This window comes from Anopheles bellator, chromosome 1, assembly GCF_943735745.2.
Source record: "Anopheles bellator chromosome 1, idAnoBellAS_SP24_06.2, whole genome shotgun sequence".
NCBI lineage: Eukaryota > Metazoa > Arthropoda > Insecta > Diptera > Culicidae > Anopheles > Anopheles bellator.
In genome coordinates this window covers 32,674,802-32,694,322 of record NC_071285.1, presented here as the reverse complement: position 1 = coordinate 32,694,322, position 19,521 = coordinate 32,674,802, and the positions used below count along the sequence as shown (strand labels likewise).

Below are 19,521 nucleotides of genomic sequence, written 5' to 3'. Positions count from 1 at the left end.
TGCATACCCATCATCACCCAATTTCACGTTCAGCCGGAAGGGGTGGAAATTCCTCCGATCTTATCTCAAATAATACGATTCTGCATTTTGCACTAAACGAGAATGTTTTTTTTTTCTAGTTGGTTAGCGGCGATAAATCACGTTAAACAGCACAAACAGTTATCGAATCATTTAGCGTTAAATTACAGCACTCTGTGTGACGCGACGCGCGATACCGTGCTGGACACCATGTCAACGGAATCTAAAACAATCGATGATTTATCGATTATTCTGAATGCTTATGCACACCGGTTGACGAAAGATAGGAATGGTAAGTTTCATTTATTAATTTTTTCATTTCTATTCATTTTATTTATTTAATTATTTGTATTATTAATTTTGTTAGGAGGTTTTCTAAACAATTCATCTGAAAATGTTAAAAGGTTAAAAAACCTACCGAAATATATCTTTTACAAAATGTTATAATTACATCATTGAAACCAAAGTAGCTCCTATCAACCCTCTCTAACCCCTCTAACCCTATCCATCCACAGACGTGTTCATTGTATCCCGATCGGAGTTCGAACTGAGTGAAATTTATCAAATTCTGATGGAGAACCTACTGCACGTGTCGTCTGCCCTGTCTAACATGGAAGTCGGTATGAAAGCCAACACTAGCTCTAGCTCGTCGACGGGCACGACCATGACAACGATTCCGGCGGGGATTGGAAATGTTAGCGGAGTCGGAAATGGTGCAGGAGCAAATATCGACAACCATGCCCATGTTGGAACGAGTGGTTCATCACTACATGCAGTCGGTGTTAATCAAGGCCCTGCACCTTCGTCACCACCAGTTCTCGCTTCAACGAATCCGTTTAAGGATACCGTTGACATTATCACGACACTTTAAACGGAATTATAATTTGCTTTAATTCTCCTTTGCCATTCTTTTAATGCTCAAGCAACTTATACCATCATAAATCGGGCCCAGTCCATTAAAAAACCCTTTCCTTCAAGAGAATTGGACAGTTTGTTTCGTTTCTTCTAATCATTATATTAGGCAGGATTTTATTGTGTGTCTGTTGTCTGTTGATTTATTATTATCCGATTGACACACTTTCGATATGTGTATGGAAAGATAAAAAATATCATCTAGGCTAGACTAGGCGTAGGCTTTTTATTAAATACTTGAGAAAGAAGCATTGCTGAAAGGTGAATGGTTGAACGTTTTCGACTAACTATAACTCATGTTGATGGCCCGTTGATAGAACACTTCGGTAACGCTTGTTGTTGTCATGGGATTCTGGCCATCGATTCCCGATACCATGGCGTTGGCGCGGGGTGAACAACACCACCCGAAAAACGGATAAGAAGAAGAAAATAACTCCGTTTGATGTAAATATACGGCCAAACCATTAATTCTAGAGTAAAGAAAAAATCATGTAGTATTAACTGATTAGATATAAAAACTAGATTGGGTTAAGCAAATGAAGCCCAAAGATTGTGTCGAATAGTAGAAGACACGATAGAAAATACTTAACGTAGGACGATGCTATTTTATAAATTTAATAAAAATAAAGGTAAACAATAAAATAAATATGTTCTGTATCATTCTCACTGTTGTAATAATAAATTAAATGTAGTGATTTAATTGGGATTAAACACAGTCCCACTAGTCACTCTCTGTCGAAATAAAAATAAGGAAGCTTACGAAACTTTCTATATAAGGTGAACAATTCTAGGAATTCGCTTATTGCAATAGAAAGCAGCCAAAAGTAACTGGCCAATAAAATGGGTAAGTCTGCGTATAGGACAAATTTTAATGAATTCACACGGACAACACTTTTGCTAGTACCAAAAGTCAATATTTTATTTCAAAATTTGTCAGTATCCATCCGCTGTTGTTTTGAAGCACTTCATGCATTTTCCTTGACAGCGAATCGACCAAATCCTGACAAGTTTTTGCTGGAATGCCATTCCTACTGCACTTTTTGCCACACATTTTTTTTTAATATTGTCCAGCTACCTTTGGCTTCAAGGTATGCAGCAAGTTTTCAATATGGTTTAAGTCAGGAGACTGATGTGGCCAAGGCAAAACTGACACATTATTGCCATCAAACCACGATTTCATAAGCTTCGATCGGTGCTTGGGATCGCTTTTCCTGTTGAAATACCCATCTCAGTGGCATGTTTTCTTCTGAGTTAGACAGCATAACGTTTTCCATGTTTGATATATACTCGAGAGCATTCATGGTGCTGTGTACTCTGAAATGGGGACCTATAACAAATCATGAAAAATATCCCCAAATCATGGTACTTACACCTACATGTCTTAAATTTTTTTTTTTCAAACCTGGGATTAGATTAGCTTCTTGCAAACGCCCATGGACAGGTTTTGGGCTAACAATGTTATTTATTATTGAGTAGATCGTTTTGGACGAACCAAACGGATCCGCTTTGGCCAAAAGCGATATGCGATGATCTGTCATTGGCTTGGTTTTTCTTGGTTTTTTCTCGCCTTTCCTTGTTTTTTCCACAACAAAGCATTCCTCACAAAATTTGCTGACTTAGTCTGTACTTGAAGTTGTTGCTGGTTAAAGTTTATCTGAAAGTATTCAGATTTGTGTGTATATGTATCCGGTTCTTCTGAGGAAATTGAATAGTTTACGTTCTTGGTTTGGATGATTGGAGAGGATTTGGGATATGTCCTGGTCTATTTTACATAGCTACTGTAATGTCAACTCCGCAGAACTGACACAAAAGCTTACTGGATGGAACTGGGCCTAATAAGTGTGAGTGTGTTAGTCTAGCGTGTCCTATTCTCAGCCGAGATAGGACTTTTTGATGTTGGCTGGAGGTGTTGTCCGTCCACTGGCACGATTTAAGGGTTGCATGGGGTTTCATGCAAAAGGTTGCAATTTTCCATTGTCTGTTCTTCTGAGTACAAGATATTTCAAATCTTTGGCTGCACCCAGAGGGTCCATGTAGGCGGGGAATGTTATTCCTCTATGGGTTGAACCCATAGTGGGAGGAAATTGGTCCGCGCCCGGACTCGATGTCCTTATAAATGGCCCTGGGCTGCCAGATCCATGTGAAAAGGAACCCGAAGATGCGGTGGCCGGTTTAAGGAAGCCGTTAGTAAACGAAGACGTTAGAAAATGGTTAAGAAAGTTTGACAGATACCAGATACAGGTACAAATGCAGCATAGAGTGAGACGACCATAGCAGCCATAGGTCGGTAAAGCTAATTCGTCATACTGAGGGGGGAGAATGTTGTAAACAAACGCGGGACGCTTTGTTTACAATGTTTGACAACCAGAAACATCGCGGCGGGAGCGTGAAGCGATGTTTACGAGCGCGAGAGCAACTTAGTAAAGAAAGTATGTTTTTGTTATGTGGTACGTTACGGCGCGTTTTGCACCGTCCTAAATTCAAGCAAAACGCGCTAAACAATAACAAATGTATGCATTTTCACGAAGCAACTCGGCGAACACTAAACCCGAGACTGACATCTGATTCCGCGGCAACGAAACAACAATGGGAATGAGTAGGCTAGAACCTAAAACGGAATCAACGATAAAACTAACCAGCGCAGTGAGAGACGCAACCATCGCGCTACATAAACAATGACCGCAGCTGTCAAATAAATTTCTCACGCTGGTCGTGGTCTCGTCTGGAAGGCAATGTTGTTGGGTCTGTAATTCTAGTCTCCAAAATCCAAGTCTCTTAATCCCAACAAAAATCTCCCTGCCATCGAATGAAGTGAATATTTGACCAACAGAAGGCCGAATCTAAGAGTTGTGAGAAACGACGATACGATAGGATTGATTTCTTCTGGTGCTTGTGAAATAGTTTGTCAAGCGTGCTAATAATTCATGACCATGGTAGGCATTCACCCTTTATCGCACGACCCCACTTCAGCGTGGAAGGAGATTTCCAAATCGCAGCGCGTTATTAAAATCAACACGAAAGCTCCGGTTGCTGATGTCTCACCAAACAAGGTGCGAGTCGTTTGTATGTCTGATACACATTCACTGACGCATCACATCAAATTCGACATTCCAAACGGAGATATCTTTATTCATGCTGGTGATTTTACACGCTGTGGCAAACTAGACGAAGTTATCGATTTCAATGAATGGTTAAGTGCGTAATAACATTGTTTAGATCATCGCGTGTATATTATATGTAGCCATTAAAGCTTTATTGCGATATTCTTTTTATAGAAAAACTACCGCACAGACACAAGCTGGTAATTGCTGGGAACCATGAGCTTAGCTTTGATACCACCTTCACCCATCCTTTTCAAAATGCGAACAGTTGCTGCAGGAAAACATGCACCACCCTCCTGGATGAAATGCCAACATTAGGAAATTCCAAAGAATGCCTGGCAGAAGCGATCAAAACGGAGAACATTCGGCAATATCTAAATAGCTGTATCTATTTGCAGGACGAAGGTATTGAATTGTTCGGACTAAAGATTTATGGTACGCCTTGGCAACCAGAGTTCTGCAAATGGGCGTTCAATTTGAAACGTGGTAAGGATTGTCTCGAAAAATGGGAACAAATACCGGAAAATGTTGATATACTGATTACACACACTCCTCCCGTTGGTCACGGTGATTTATGCTGCTCTGGGGTTCGCGCAGGATGCGTTGAGTTATTATCGACAGTACAGCAAAGAGTTAAACCCAAATATCATGTATTTGGACACGTACATGAAGGTTATGGCATAACTTCGGATGGCAGAATCATATTTGTAAATGCGTCTACCTGCGACATTAACTACTTACCTAATAATCAGCCTATAGTCTTCGATATCAGCCTGCCGACTGGGTGGTGTAAAGATGAGTAACTTTTCATGTAACGACAGTTTCACGGAACATCAAAAATGTGATACAGATAGATTTCGAAGTTAGTTTGTCTCGAATCGTTAACTCCTTTGCACTGGCGAATTATGGTTTTTTGTTTTCTATTTTCCCCCATCAAAAAAAAGTATACCATACAAAGGTGGTTCATATACAATTTGTTTCTTCATTTTACTATTTAAAAAACGGCTGAATATTTTTGGATGGTTAAACATTTATTTGAAAGATTCATTCAAGACATTTATGTATTAAATACAATTTTGGTTGCAGAAAATTGGGAAATATGAAAAACTAATTTCCAAAGTGGTACGTCTGCAGCTCAAACAGTACGGTATTTGTAAAGCAGCTCATTTCCCCATCGGTGGCTATGTTAAAAAGCAGCATTTTCGTTTTCTGAGTTCTCGAAACCCACACGTCGTACAAGAGAAGCCAATGTACCCAAAAAGAGCGGCTGTTTGGTGCGGAGTTTGGTCTTGGCGGTATCATCAGCCACCGTATGCATGAATGAAGAAAGCGCCGCCTTAACCGTCGATGGCGCACGCTACCGGGAAATGTAGATCGATTGGTTCTTCGGCGAAATTGAAGCTGGGAACTTGGACTACATTTGGTTTCGCTACCTGCCAGACAGAGACAGCCACGATCGATTGTTTGCGCCGCATCTTGGGACAGCGAATAATCAGCAGAAATGGTGTTGTGAACTGGCCTCCAAGAAGCTGCGATTTGGCACCATTGGACTAGTATCTTTGAGCTGCGGTGAAAGTTAAATGTTACGCGAACAAACCAGTAACAATTCATACCCTCAAGACCCAAAATAAAGTTATTACCGCCGAAATAGGACCAGATACAATCGAAAATGTACTCAAAATAGTTCCACCGAATGAGCTACTGCCAAGCCAATCATGGTGGAAATTTGACCAACATTGTTTACCACAAAAAAGTCATAAATGAGCCTTTTAAATAAATGTTCAAACATACGCACACACATAGAAAGCTGACGTTGCCCGACCGAGGAAGCGATATTCTGATCTTTGAAGGTAAACATGAATGTAACTGTGGTCAAGCAAAATTTGTGAAAACTCAGGGGTTATCAAATACAAGTCCAGCCAGGTCCTGACTTATGGTGTCTGTATAAACTTACCAAATTGATATTGACAGCCAAAGACATCGATTGGCAAATTATAGCTTTATAGGTTTAGTCATGGTATAGGTCGAAGGCTTTTCGATGTAGCTCAGGTTTACTTGGAGATTGCTGTTCGGCTTATTCTTTTTAGTTTATTTTGTGCTTTTTTAAACATAGTAGAACGGAGTGGCCGAAACACGTACAATAGCCCAATGTTCGTGCATTGCTGTTCCCTTCGCCTTCCACATGCATTAACGCTATTCGCAATGTCGCTTCTCGGTTGAGAGAATACTTGAAGTACGGTCACGAAAAATTTGTCCGTGTTCGGGACTCCGCTCCAAACCATTAACCACTTTATTCTCCGTTCTACTCCTTCCGGGACTCCTAGATTTACTTCGGCAAGGGGGTAGAAAGCTGCATGCACCATCGTCTACCAAGAATAGAATGATGGTCGTCTTTCATGACTAGGCTAGCTCTACTCTAATGAAACTGCTGAAACCATTATAACAATTAAGGATTCAAATAACTGCTATCACAAAAACATAGCAGCATGATGAGTTGCCAGTGCGATAAAACATCATAAAGTAATGAAACCATATTATTTAGAAATATGACCCATCAAAACGAGAAATAACATCGATAAATGATTTTTCCTAATCGTGCTGCATTAGAAACGCATCAACTTATTTGTACAATAATTTTGTTTTTTGCACAGACTGTTTATTTTCTCTCTTAAACTACTTGACTAAGGTCTCTGGATAGGAGGTTCGTTAAAATACTACTAACGATGCCCAAAAACTGCTTTGCGATGCAAACAAATGCTTCCGTTATCACCAAATTACTGCAAGGCCATGGCTGACAGCCATCGCAATCGAATCAACTCCATATAAAAAAATGCAGTGTATGCGTTGCCGCAAAATGATAGCGCGTGCACAACACAGCCCGCAGTAAAGTTGGTGAGCTCGCAAACAGTTCTTGAATTTCCGCTAACGAAACCTAGCTTACCCCACAAATCAATCGGCGTGACCTCCTATAGAGGTAGATAAAGAGACCTTGAAATGTAATGCTGTGACATCGTACTTGACGTGCTTAGTGTGTTACATTTCAAAACAAAATATTGCGCACGTTTTCGAACAGCATACTCGGTGTGGACTGGCACTAAACATCTTCAATCGCTGTGAAGCTGACAGTTGGATCTTGTGTTATACTTGTTGGAGCTTCATTGAAAAGTACTTGCTCGAGTAGGCCGCATATTTTAGTAAGGAACATTTGAGAACAAATACGACACACTCTCTCCATTGTGCGTCCGACGGACAGCCTCGGCAAACATCATAGAAACGTCAATACACTGTAAGGAAAACCATAACAGTAATACTATTTTTTCCGTTAAAAAAAATTTCTTCTGAGAAGGAAGAATTTACCTGAATCTTGGAACAGTCCTTCATATGTCCGTCTTGTGGGATGGTGTTTGTGACGACAACTGCTTCGAAACAAGCGTTGTTTATCCTTGAAATAGCAGGCCCACTAAAGATGCCATGAGTCAGAATAGCGTACACCTTGGTTGCTCCTGCCTCCACTAACTTGTCCGCAGCGTGACAGATTGTGCCACAAGTGTCTGCCATATCATCGACAAGAATAGCAACACGATCTTTTACGTCACCCACGAGTACCATCGACGCGACCTCATTAGCCTTCTTCCGTTCTTTGTGGATCAGCGCAAACTCTACATTCAATCGATCGGCAATCGAAGTGACACGCTTCGCACCTCCTGCGTCTGGCGACACAATGATCGAGTTTCGCCATTCAACTATGTTCTCGCGAATCCATTTCAGAACTGCTGGTTCAGCATATAGATTATCAACCGGAATGTCGAAAAAGCCCTAAATTGAAACAAATGTGAAGAAGGTTGGAGAATATTATTAAAACTATTATAACACGTGCATTAACATGTTACATGCAAACACTACTCACCTGTATCTGCGAAGCGTGTAGATCCATCGTTATTATGTGGTCAGCACCGGCTACCGAAAGCATGTTAGCTACCAGTTTGGCAGAGATTGGGGCACGGCTCTGCGTGCATACATCCACAAAGCATCAGATATGTCAAAAAGTAATAAAATGTTCCATTAGTCGTGCCATTGCCAGATTCAATGCAACATTGGTCCCCATAAATCTTATATAAGTATATCCAAACATAAAACATACATCCAACGTCGACCCTACCCGGATTAATTGAAACCGCAACACATTGGCCGCACAAACATTACACGATCGAAAATGCGATCATGCACTACAGTTTTATTATGTAATCAGAACATTGCTCATTGTGAAGAATGTTAGTACAACCATATTTTATATTACTATTATTATTATTCTGCCTTCATATTACTTTCTATTTTACTACTTTCATAACTCAAAAGAAATGTAAGTTAATTCGACACAACGAATTAGAACAAACAAGTAATGTAAAAAAATACTGTAAAATATTTTGATATTAGTACATACTGGGCTGGGCAATTGTTAAATTTGTACAAAGAATCTTCGCTTAATAACACTGAACCATTGAAATTATAATTGAAATAATGATTTCTCGGTACTTGGGTTATAATATAATTTTCGGTTGACGGGCGACGTGGTATGCACAGCGCGATTTCTTGAATAAAAATTCTAACAAGGTAAAACCGCTCGAACGCGATGAGCGATATTTCCACAGGTTTGTCAACCCATTAAGTGAAATAAATCGTTTGTCAATAAGCTCTCCAAAGTAGTGTTGGCCGCCATATTGAAACTACTTTTACTTTTTTGAACATTAACGTTATTCCAATTTACAACAAACCAAATAACATTAATATAACAAAACGATTCATATTTTTAATTCGTTTTGAAATTGCCTGCCTCTCGAAAAACGCCGAAAATATAACATGTGTAAACAAAACCTTCCGTATAACGCCTGGTACGCATCACTCACGTCGCCAGCATGCCCAAAAATCAATTCATAACTTAAATGACAATAACAAAGCCTTCTAATTAAACCTCTTTCAATGCAATTGCAATTGCATGAAGCTGATTTTTTTCGGTATACATCCTATAACAAAGAAATAAGATGAATACAATCATCGTTATAGTAGTAATAAACTTTGAATCAGAGCCATAAGAAAGTGGTAGTTTTCAAATTCAAATTATTTGAATTAAGGATAATTTGGAACCAACTAAAAGGCTACTTAATTTTCTGTGTTAGTAATACTCGTATAGGAATTCAAATATTGATTCATGAACTATGTAAGGAGTCAAAGGCTAGGTGCATAAAACATGGGAATAAAACTACCGCCCTTAAAACAAATTTAACAAATTCTGCACACGCTCAATATGTTTCATGGTTACACCCAGACACACGCCACGCGAATTTTACTGTTATTTTTTTAAACCCTCATGTTTGAGTTTTCCCTTAGATTTTTTTTTCATTTCCCTTATAAAGCAAGTAATATGATTGTGGTGATGTAACACACGCTTTTTTCTATTGTTTATTTTTAAATGTACCACTCAAATGCTTAAACTACTCACTAGATATGCTTCTGGCATATAATCCTTATGACGAACGATAAATGATTTAAACACATCAGACGTGCAAAAATGAAGAAAAGAAAAAAACATGATATTTATTTCACACAAAAGAAGAAGATATGGCAATTATACATATCAGTTATAGTTGAAGTCATCAGTTGAACAATGTTCAAAATGCTTCTGTTTGAATCTATAATAATCTAATTTGCAGCATGCGTCACTTACGTGCTGCTTCCTACCTACTATCTTTTAACCAAGAATTCTTCTAACAAAATGAGTAGATTCTCGATAATTATATTAATGGTAAACCAATCACAAAATGCGGTGCTCAAGGATCTCGTGTCAATATGTGTGTGTCTGAGCGTGTGTATAAGAGTGGGGAAAAAGTAATCGACGTTTTTCACGATAGATGCCTTTAGTGATCGATATCTCATGAAGTATCGATCGTACAGTTTCAAGTTTAGGCTCGTTTTAAAGCTTTTACTTAAAAAAATGCTTTCATTGTTTTTTTGGTTCCATTCGTCTGTGAGTTAAAGGGTGTTAACAATGGAGGTCGTCGAAGACAAAATTCGGTACATTTAACAGTTTTTGACTAATAAAGGCGAAAATTCAACTCTAGCAGCTAGTTATGTGCAATTATGGTTTCGTTCACCCGTTTCAGTTATTTTTTATGTTTAAGTTGCACCTCTCTCAAACCGCTGCCGAAAATGTCGATCACAGAAATAATCAAAGTTGACCAGTATTTTAATAATCAGAGCATCGACCAAGACCGAAAGAATTTTAATCAAACAATTTTAGGCCATTTGCGCAAAGCTGGACTCATGATGAAGCTCAATGTTTGGGTGCCACATAAATTGACACCGAAAAACATGATGGATCGAATTGCCATCTGCGAAGTTTTGGCCAGACGGAACGGAATCGATCCATTTCCTAAACTGACGGGTACTGGGGATGAAAAATGAGATACATACGACAATACTGTGTGAAATCGGTCTTAATCTAACCGTGATGAAGCAGCTTAACCGGTGGTCAAACCAGGACTTGCGACCAGGAAAGTTCTACTGGTTATGTCGGCGGACTTGAAAGGAATTGTTCATTGTTCATAAGTTGCTTCCGTGTAGCCAAACACTAAATTCAGATCTCTACCGTCAATAACTGCACCGTTCGAAGCTAGCGATTGGCCAGAAATGGCCAAAATCGGCCAACAGAAGAGGTGTTGTGTTAGATCAGGACAACGGACAACAGACGATCGACATCGGACAATTGAAAGCATCTTAAATACAGTTATGAAATTCACACAAAAAACGTCAATTACTTTTTCCTCAGCCATATATATAAATATATTATAATGTTATATAGTATATTATGACCAGTATATTAATTTATATTTTTAAAAGTCTGCGACTAACGTTGATCGCTATTGCTGCCAATACTTGATGCTTGATACTTGCTTCAGGATTGTAATTTTGATGATTAAATTTTAAATTTTTATTAAATTTTTAAAATATGGAAATGACTAAAAAACCAACGATGCTAAGATTCCAAGATACAGTGGATTGTGAAAAGAAGTTTAACTACTGAAAATTTGAATATTATGTGACAACATGAGCTTGATGCTACATGTTTTCATATTCAAAATACAAAAATTAAGGCCTATGCATTGAGACTATGCATTATAGTGAAGAATTGACAAGGCATCATAGTTTTTCTGAGCTTGTAAGATAACAGAACCCTTGAACTATCGTTAATCGATGAAGAGCAGTCGGTAACGCTCGTCGTTGTTACGCAGTAGGCCATGCGTTCGAGTCCCGGGACCGGTTGTCATAGGAAAGAATCTTCATGCTCAACATCTCTCAAATGGAATAAATCAACAAGGAATTGAATTATGCCTAGTCGAAGAGCCTGATCAGGAACAACATAATAAGTTGTTAGATGGAAACAACTTTTGCACATAGAAATACTGCCTTTTCCGTTCTTTTGTGATTAAAAACTTGTGCACATGTTGATCAGGCTGCTCCCGTAAGCACATTGACGTTCCCATAACTGACTGTATCAAGATTTATCGGTGTAATGATAACATTGAAGATATAAATTACCAAAGCATATTCCAGTTGTACATTGATTCTTATATAAACAACGCCGATCATCCTAGTTGAATCAATTAAGGCGTACAAACGGCACGCCAGCCAGCGTTGGAAGTAACTCCAACGCCAGCAAGTAGTTTGCAGCGTTTCCGAGCCATATAGTTACACCATATAGTAATTTTTACGATACTTGAGAATGTCTTATTCTACTCCGAGTGTATCTTCAAATTATCATATAATATTGTAAGACACAAAAATTGCACACACATACACACACACATATACACACAAACACATTCTTCGAAGCACATACGTATACATGTGTATATATACATATAGTATTCCGAGGGTCGATCGAATTATTCATTTTCACATACCATTAACAGAACGCTTTATATACGAATATGTTTTAGGCGCTGATTCAAATTTTAAACCCAGTGAAGAAACGATTGATGCATATTCGCTGAGCCTAATTTGCTAATGAAAGGACGTAAACATATGACATACTGGCGATTGCAGTGTACGTATTGAAAGATGATAATAAATAGAAATAAAAAAGAGGCATGACCCTACCCGGAACTTCCATTCATTGGTTTTCATAAGCTCTGCCAGCTTATCGTCGCCCGTCTAGGAGAGTGATTGGATACGTTGAAATGTTCGTTTTATTTCTTAAGTTGTTATGTGTACGTGCATATATATATAAGGCATATGTATATATACATATATACATACGTGCATATATATATATACGTGCATTTAAGGTGGGTTTACTACAATAAACACGATCAAATTGGCTCATGTCCATTCAAGAAGAAAACAACCTCGTGATTGCCCTGCCCTCATACAAAAAAAATCCCCGAAGAAACCAAAATAATTATAAAAAAGATTTGAGAGCGTTTCATCATGGCTATGGTTATAACAAAAATTACATAACTCATCTGATCAAATGGTTATGCATTATTAAGAACGATCCAGCTGTTTCATTTCACAAGCCCATAAAATAAAACAAACTTAGCTGTCCTGCACAATCTACAATGTCTAATGTTGATTCCATCGTTTCTCACTGATAACCTTTGCTTGAAAGAAACAAAACATGCATTCTAAGGGCATAGACGTAGTTGTTTCACAGCTGTCGTCACGTTCCATATTTTTGCTCTGTAGTCATGGAAACGCGATCGACTAGCCGCAAAAACATGTTTGAGAAACCCGCTTTCGGTAATTTGTAAACATTAACCATGTAAAGTTAAAGTTGGTTATAAGCCGAAGTTTGGCTAATAAAATACAAAAAACAGAAATGTAATAACGAAAGCGAATGGTATAGCGTATTCCCCTAACTAAATCATAATAAATAGATTCTTTGCAAAAACCAATTCACAAAACGGCAAGAAAATAATGAGTGGAAAGAAGAAGAAACACGCACAGCAGACCAGATGTTCTGAATACATCGTGTTAATTGAAATCTTTACATTATTTTATTATAAGAGAGCAACAACAGTAAAACTAAGAGAGCAGATCTCCAGTAAAAATGTTTATGGCACTGCCTTCGAAGTGCATAGTGTTGCAATTTAAAATGGCGGAAAATTAAAAAAAATTAAGCAAATATGGCGAAAAAGCCCCATGTTCCATATTAACCTTCCCACAGTGGCTGAATCCTTTACTCACCTTGTCCTTCTTGTCTTGTCGAGCGTAAGGAAAACATGGTATCACAGCGGTCACTCTCGAGGCAGACGCAATCTTGCAAGCATTTATCATAATCAGCAACTCCATCAAGTTATCGTTGATCTCACCCGAGCCGGACTGCACAATGTATACATCTTCGCCACGAACCGATTCTCCGATTTCAACACTGTAAGCAAAGTAAATTCTTAAAACTTCTTATGTGGAGCGTAATGTTGGTTCTTCCTATAGGAATGAACCGACTTTAGTAGAGCGCAGCACAAGCAATTAGGTAAAGCAATAATCTAATCGCACCGAGAATAATATTCTTTAAATCGCTACATCAGCTAAGCAGACTAAGATAAAAATTGTTCGATCACAAATGCGAAACGTACAACATGTAACCTAAGGATTAAAAATACCAATTGTCCTGTAAGACAGTCGCTACGGGCGGATATCTACACCAGTATAGAATGTAGCATACAATCAGGTGATTGACAGGCATTTTAGTCGTTCTATTGGCCAACGTACTTACAACAAAATTATTATTGAAATTTAGCAAACATAATGACACTGTCGTAAGGTACAGCAATTTTGAAACAGATAAAATCAAGGATTGCAAAAGAACGCTTTTATCAGTCTGAACATATCTTCCTATTGGTGATGAAGACGTTAACGATCAATTGTTTGTGTGGTCGATGTTCTGTAGATGTTAGATTGTGTGACGCTCAGTAACGATAGGGTTGCCCGTAGCAAAACAAACCACAAACTATAAACGAGGTCATGAAATTCAGAATTCGTACATTTCGCATTTTGATGGGACTCTTAAACTATAGATGCTGTTACTAATTCGGTTGCCATCTGGCAAACATAGTTGAAATTTTTTCATGCGAAGTACGTTACATCATCTGAAATATGATCTCAGTCTTCTGCACATTACCATCCTGTATGTTCTTGCAAATGCCGAATAGTCGATCTTAATCGATTGAAGTATAAGTCAAGAACAACAACGAAAAAGTGGACAAAAAGCCATTTAAAAAACGGCAGAGTGGAAATTGTCCAATTAACAACCTTGACTCAAACAAACACGTGTGAGCTGAGCTGAACTGCTGATAATCCTGATAGTAATTCACTAAACAATATTTTCCTCGCTCGGTATTGTTGGCGAGTGCAGATAGCCAAGAAGCATGGAAGTGTCAACAAATCAATTAATTTTTAACTGACTACGTTCCATTATTTCCCGGTAATGGGAATGACGAGCTTCGGTGATCAAATTGTAAGCCTCATATTTCAGCCCTGTCAATGTTTGGTTTGGTTTGGTTTTACTACAAAAATTCTCGACTTCAAATTACTTTATTATCAGTTTACACCGATCCAACTTCATAAATCATACTCTTTTACTGTTCACTGTCACGATTATTTGCAAACGCACTTACCATGTTTCCAAATTGCTGAACTTCTTCGTTACCACTTTTCCGAGATCGATACCGAGTCGATCAACGATACGAGATGCAAGATCCGGATGCGAAGAGCCGGAAAACACTTTGATGTTAGGCATTCTGGACACCAGCGGACGAAGATCGGCTTTATCGGATCGGTCGCTTGTACTACAAATAGACGTTGCTGGTTCTATGCTGCTTTTGCTGCTGCTGGAGAAGTTATGATCCGAATGCGTGTGATGCACGAGATTACTGGGGCAGGAGCAGCTGATAACGCAAACCTGCTCCAAGTTACTTCGAGCAAGCGTTAAGGCGCGGATTGGGCGAGGTGATCGCACTGGCATCACACAATCTAGGAAGTCAAATTGAATTTACAATTGTATACATGATTGCGGCAGCATTGGAACGGGAGAAGAGTTAATGCCTCGCTAACCACCACAAACTCAAGCGCTCCACGCGTTTTCGACTGAGCCTAACTGGAGAACTTGCTACACGAATGACTGACGTTTCGACCAACTGTTCGAAATTAGACGTGTGTTCGTTTTCCTTTCGCACTACTACCGACATGGAACGTTTTCAGCCCAACTGAGCACATAACAAGACGAAAGAAGCATTACAACTACTTTATCCAACTTTTTATCCAAAAATTGCAAAAGTTTGCAACACCTACAGTAACACGTTCCATTTATGTAGCCCTTTTCACCCTTTTGAGGTCTACGCTTGCTGCGATTCTAAGCAATACCACAGTTCAATGTGTGCGTGATAAAACCTTTTCGGCCCATCGCTCGTTTTCATTGCATATCAACGGTGATGTGATGAATAATGGTTGTAAGCGATTATGTTTTTTTAATTTTAGAGCGACGGACTGGGCCTTATTTATAAATGATTTAGGCTAGGTGAGCTCTTTTAAAGGTTATACACAAAGGCACGCGCTTTAGGATACTTCACCAACGCGGCATAACAACACAAAAAGCTGCGTTCTGATTGGCTTATTCAATCATGTCAGATGCTCTGTACGAATTCATTGGTTTAACGCTGTTTTCGAACATCATTGCCACCATGTATGTCAAAAACTAGGATTACTTATTGGATGAAATAGCAGCAAACCAACAATCTTGCACTTCGAATATTCGAAAACTATTTAAATGGAAGAAAGCCGTTAATTTCTATCAGACCAGCGGACGACCTTGCGGAATCACACTATGCACAGTACTATGCGAAAGGTTTAATTCATTTGCAACAGCGCCGGTCTTTTTCCAAATCCCCACACATAAAGTCTCATTCGACTAATGATTGGCGTGCACTAGCTCTTTAAAACGATGCTTTACAATGTAAATAAATGGTTCAACCATCATTAGCATTTGTGCAAAAACATATAAAATATAAAATATAAAAAATAACATATATAGGGCAAAGTATAGGTACAATAGGGCAAGCAAATTAGCGTGCACTTTTTCATTTGGTTATAAAAAACGGCTGAATATCTTTATTTCAATTTTGGTTGCAGAAAATTGTCAAATATGACAAATTTATTTCCAAAGTGGTAGATCGACAACACATTCGTCAAAAGCACATCCCAAGAGAAGCCAATGCACCCAAAACGAGTGACTATTTGTTGCAGATTTTCGCTGATTGGTGCTTCGGTGAAATTGAAGCTGAGAACAATCGACGATGAGATTGATTGATTATTTTTATCGAAACGTGCAAAGTTGCATTTTAAAAACTCCGAAGTCCCTACGACAAAATAAATAAACGCGACTAAAAACCAAAAGATTTTTGACTTCATTTTACTTTAGTTTTCATACAATTTCACCATTGTAATCCGCGCGACGATTTTGTCAATCGAGCAAATCCTGCTTGATATTTGCCATGCCAGTGTCTATGTGTATGTACATGATTTTTCTTCTTACGTGTAGAAATCATTTTCGCTGTCATTTTACTCGCACGCACACCGAAACAAATTGTTGCGTCGCGACCAATCGGAAATAATTTAGTGCAAATTCATTAATTCATTACCAGTTTGTACCAATAGTTCCATCAAAACTTGATAGCGATGTTAAATCAATTATTTTTCCTTTGTTGATAATTAGAGATAAGAATCCTCTGCCGAAGGTTGTACATCGAAGTACAAAGTGTGGTAGGTAGTGGAATTGAACACGAACAAATCATGAAGTAAAAATGGTTAATGAATAGTTTGGCAAATTGCAAATAGATTTCCCAACACAAATGCTAATAGTAACACAATTCTAAGTCGATAAAACTTGAAACGAATTTCGACTATTCAAACAACCGAAAATGTATGTAAAAATGGTGACATGGAAAAGATTGGATTTCTCACAGTTCTAGTTCAATCTTAATTCGAAACGATCGTTCTACATTCGACGCCGGTTTGCTGTTCTCATATGCTGTGCTCATATGCTTCTATTCATTTTAGGGTCCTGGTCCCTTTTGGAGGCACACATTCATTGATTGGTCCTCGAAAGTGGTAGTTCTATAGTTGGTCGCGATCCCTCGACACTTCTGCTATTAAAAGCAAACAGCACGCGCCGCGTAAAATGGCGAATATGGCAGTGTCTCGTATCAAACGGGAGTTTAAGGAAGTGCTGAAAAGTGAGGAAGTAAGTTTACAGAATAATCCATTCCCTTGCTAAAAACCCTAGCAATATAATTTGTTTCATCACTCAGCAAATTGCATAATACAAAAATTTGTAGAACATTAGATACATTATGTTTCTTTCTCGATGCTTTCATATCGCTATTAGCATACCGTCCTCGGTGGCATGAAGGCCCTTGGATGATACGATGGGTATTTCACTACTCATGTTTTTCTCTGCTGTACACACTTAAACCCACTCAGATTCCCTGGAAATAAACAAGTACCGAATATGTTCTAATTCTAGTTCTAGTTCTCTGGAGGCTAATTGCGTCAATTCTCACTGTTGTCACTAAACTAATCCTGACCCTCTCAGCAGTGATTGCCCAGTTTCATCTTATCGCAAGATCACCTTGAACTTACTGCTTATTTTCAAATCAATCGCTCTATTTGATTGTGGTGCCCATGTATGACAACATGCCTGGGCGTGTTTCTGTTATATGCATGTAAACATTTTTGTAAATTATTACCAGTTTAATCATTCCAGAGTGGCTGCTAGTGGTCGCAGTTCATCTTTAAATTTATACTTTAGTTTTTAATTAGTTGATTTGATTGTTACATATTGGTTATCTAATAATTGTATTCTTTAATAGGAACTATTAATAATTGTATTTAAGTTTTGTTTAAACATCACCTCAAACTGTTTCGATGTGCTTTCTATTTCGACAGATAGTACAATGCTCGATAAAGCTCGACATGGTTAATGACAATTTCACAGAACTTCGTGGTGAAATTGCCGGTCCACCGGATACGCCTTACGAGGGAGGAAAATTTGTCCTGGAAATAAAGGTTCCTGAAACATATCCCTTTAATCCTCCTAAGGTAAGAGTGCATGGTACACCTTGTTCAAAATATTGGTGCAATGAAAATAATTTTAGGTAGATTTTTTTTTTGTACAGGTGAAATTTTTGACCAAAATTTGGCATCCCAACATTTCTTCTGTCACTGGCGCTATCTGTCTGGATATATTAAAGGATAACTGGGCGGCTGCGATGACCCTACGAACGGTGCTATTATCATTGCAGGCACTTCTGGCAGCGGCCGAACCTGACGATCCACAAGATGCGGTCGTTGCGACGCAGTACAAAGAAAGCCACGAAATGTTCATCCTCACAGCGAAACATTGGACGAACGTTTACGCCGGCGGTCCGTTCGCAAACCCGGATTTCGATCAAAAGGTGCAGCGGTTGCGTGACATGGGTATTCCAGAGTACGATGCTCGAGCTGCTCTTTCTCGTCATAATTGGCATCTGGAACGAGCGTCGGAGCAACTCTTCAGTTAGTTTGGGCACTTTATGCGAGGCATTAGTTTAGTTCTGTACCGCACATTTCCGTACCTTCCTACCATACCTACCATGTGTAAATTTGCACTTTGTCCTGGAGTTTCTATATCATACATTGTGTCAATTTGTGCGATTCTGTTCGAGCACTTTCATGATAAGTTTTTACATAGTTTTCAATTTTCGTCTAAAAGATCTATTGTTTGTCACATACGTATTCGCGATTTATGTGCATAGTTATTGGAATAAAAAAAATCTTGTTTACTCTAACGCTCACGTTAAAAGAAACGATACTTTTCCTTTTCAGTCACGCTTTTAAAAAATAAGTTATTGGCAAATTTGTTATTTATTCATATTTGCTTCGTCCTCCCGAAAGCAGTCCCTCGTGTCTGTGCACATAATACGGTACTTGCGGTAGTGCTTATTGCTATCATCGAAGCTCTTATATACATTTTGATACAATTTAAATTTCTGCCATAGAATGCATGAATAGATCATGAAATGTTTGGTGCTGGTCACAAAATATCTTAGAAAACACTGAACTAGCATTTCGGATGTGAAGTTCGGAGGAAAATATATTCGAGATGTGCCCGAGGAACACCAGTTTTTTTTATAATTCATATTGACAGTTGTAGAGCAATCATGTCTAGGAGAAGCAGTTGGAAATTTTAGTCGGAAGAATGTGATAACATAAGTTAAAGACAAAAAATGAATTCATATTACACAAACGCGATGGAATTACAATTCATATTACACACGTGTTGATGGAACGGTAATAGATGGGAGGTATTGAGAATAACATTAATAATAAAATGTCATAATTACACTATCATACACATTTTCAAATAAATACTAGCCTTGCAATACGAATCCGTTTCTCT

At 38.5% G+C, this 19,521-nt stretch overlaps 4 protein-coding genes across 10 annotated transcripts in view; 3 read left to right on the top strand and 1 right to left on the bottom strand.

The window, feature by feature from the left end:
- The window catches only part of LOC131215447 (protein furry), a 43,389-nt gene extending 41,866 nt beyond the window's left edge, over positions 1-1,523 (top strand). The window contains exons 24-25 of the mRNA XM_058209837.1: positions 120-310; positions 534-1,523. Of these exons, the coding sequence (XP_058065820.1) occupies positions 120-310; positions 534-889 (547 nt within the window). The 3' untranslated portion in view covers positions 890-1,523. The remainder of the gene's footprint in view (positions 1-119; positions 311-533) is intronic.
- A 2,031-nt stretch (positions 1,524-3,554) lies between these two features.
- LOC131214999 (UPF0046 protein C25E10.12) lies at positions 3,555-7,184 on the top strand. 2 transcript variants are annotated; one of them, XM_058209365.1, is made up of 3 exons: positions 3,555-4,125; positions 4,206-4,517; positions 5,118-7,184. In XM_058209365.1, exons 1-3 carry the CDS (start codon positions 3,855-3,857, stop codon positions 5,132-5,134), a joined length of 600 nt encoding a protein of 199 aa, XP_058065348.1. In that variant the 5' UTR covers positions 3,555-3,854; the 3' UTR covers positions 5,135-7,184. The 2 variants fall into 2 exon arrangements, with proteins under 2 accessions (XP_058065348.1, XP_058065347.1); XM_058209364.1 differs by having other exon boundaries at positions 4,206-7,184.
- LOC131214997 (ribose-phosphate pyrophosphokinase 1) lies at positions 6,094-17,629 on the bottom strand. Of its 5 annotated transcripts, none has more exons than XM_058209358.1 (7): positions 17,475-17,629; positions 14,705-15,059; positions 13,275-13,458; positions 12,186-12,239; positions 7,939-8,037; positions 7,389-7,847; positions 6,094-7,315 (listed from the first exon to the last, which is right to left on the bottom strand). In XM_058209358.1, the coding sequence occupies exons 1-7, from the start codon at positions 17,527-17,529 to the stop codon at positions 7,223-7,225; spliced, it is 1,299 nt and encodes a 432-aa protein (XP_058065341.1). In that variant the 5' UTR covers positions 17,530-17,629; the 3' UTR covers positions 6,094-7,222. The 5 variants fall into 5 exon arrangements, with proteins under 5 accessions (XP_058065341.1, XP_058065344.1, XP_058065342.1 ...); XM_058209361.1 differs by lacking the exon at positions 17,475-17,629 and having other exon boundaries at positions 12,186-12,215; positions 13,245-13,458; positions 14,705-14,827; positions 14,942-15,293; XM_058209359.1 differs by lacking the exon at positions 12,186-12,239.
- Positions 16,671-19,504, top strand: LOC131215000 (ubiquitin-conjugating enzyme E2-22 kDa). Of its 2 annotated transcripts, none has more exons than XM_058209366.1 (4): positions 16,671-16,844; positions 17,142-17,325; positions 18,030-18,182; positions 18,260-19,504. In XM_058209366.1, the coding sequence occupies exons 2-4, from the start codon at positions 17,263-17,265 to the stop codon at positions 18,641-18,643; spliced, it is 600 nt and encodes a 199-aa protein (XP_058065349.1). In that variant the 5' UTR covers positions 16,671-16,844; positions 17,142-17,262; the 3' UTR covers positions 18,644-19,504. The 2 variants fall into 2 exon arrangements, with proteins under 2 accessions (XP_058065349.1, XP_058065350.1); XM_058209367.1 differs by having other exon boundaries at positions 16,671-17,004.
- The last annotated feature ends 17 nt before the right edge of the window (positions 19,505-19,521 follow it).

Excerpts from the sequence above, each read along its gene's own strand:
- LOC131214997 (XM_058209358.1), bottom strand. The coding sequence starts at position 17,529 with ATGAGTAGTGAAATACCCATCGTATCATCCAAGGGCCTTCATGCCACC. Across the intron at positions 13,459-14,704 it reads TTCAGCAATTTGGAAACATG|TGTTGAAATCGGAGAATCGG; the intron begins GTAAGTGCGTTT and ends CTTTGCTTACAG. Across the intron at positions 7,848-7,938 it reads TACACGCTTCGCAGATACAG|GGCTTTTTCGACATTCCGGT; the intron begins GTGAGTAGTGTT and ends GTTTCAATTTAG.
- LOC131215000 (XM_058209366.1), top strand. The coding sequence starts at position 17,263 with ATGGCGAATATGGCAGTGTCTCGTATCAAACGGGAGTTTAAGGAAGTG. Across the intron at positions 17,326-18,029 it reads AAGTGCTGAAAAGTGAGGAA|ATAGTACAATGCTCGATAAA; the intron begins GTAAGTTTACAG and ends CTATTTCGACAG. Across the intron at positions 18,183-18,259 it reads ATCCCTTTAATCCTCCTAAG|GTGAAATTTTTGACCAAAAT; the intron begins GTAAGAGTGCAT and ends TTTTTTGTACAG.
- LOC131214999 (XM_058209364.1), top strand. The coding sequence starts at position 3,855 with ATGACCATGGTAGGCATTCACCCTTTATCGCACGACCCCACTTCAGCG. Across the intron at positions 4,126-4,205 it reads CGATTTCAATGAATGGTTAA|AAAAACTACCGCACAGACAC; the intron begins GTGCGTAATAAC and ends TTCTTTTTATAG.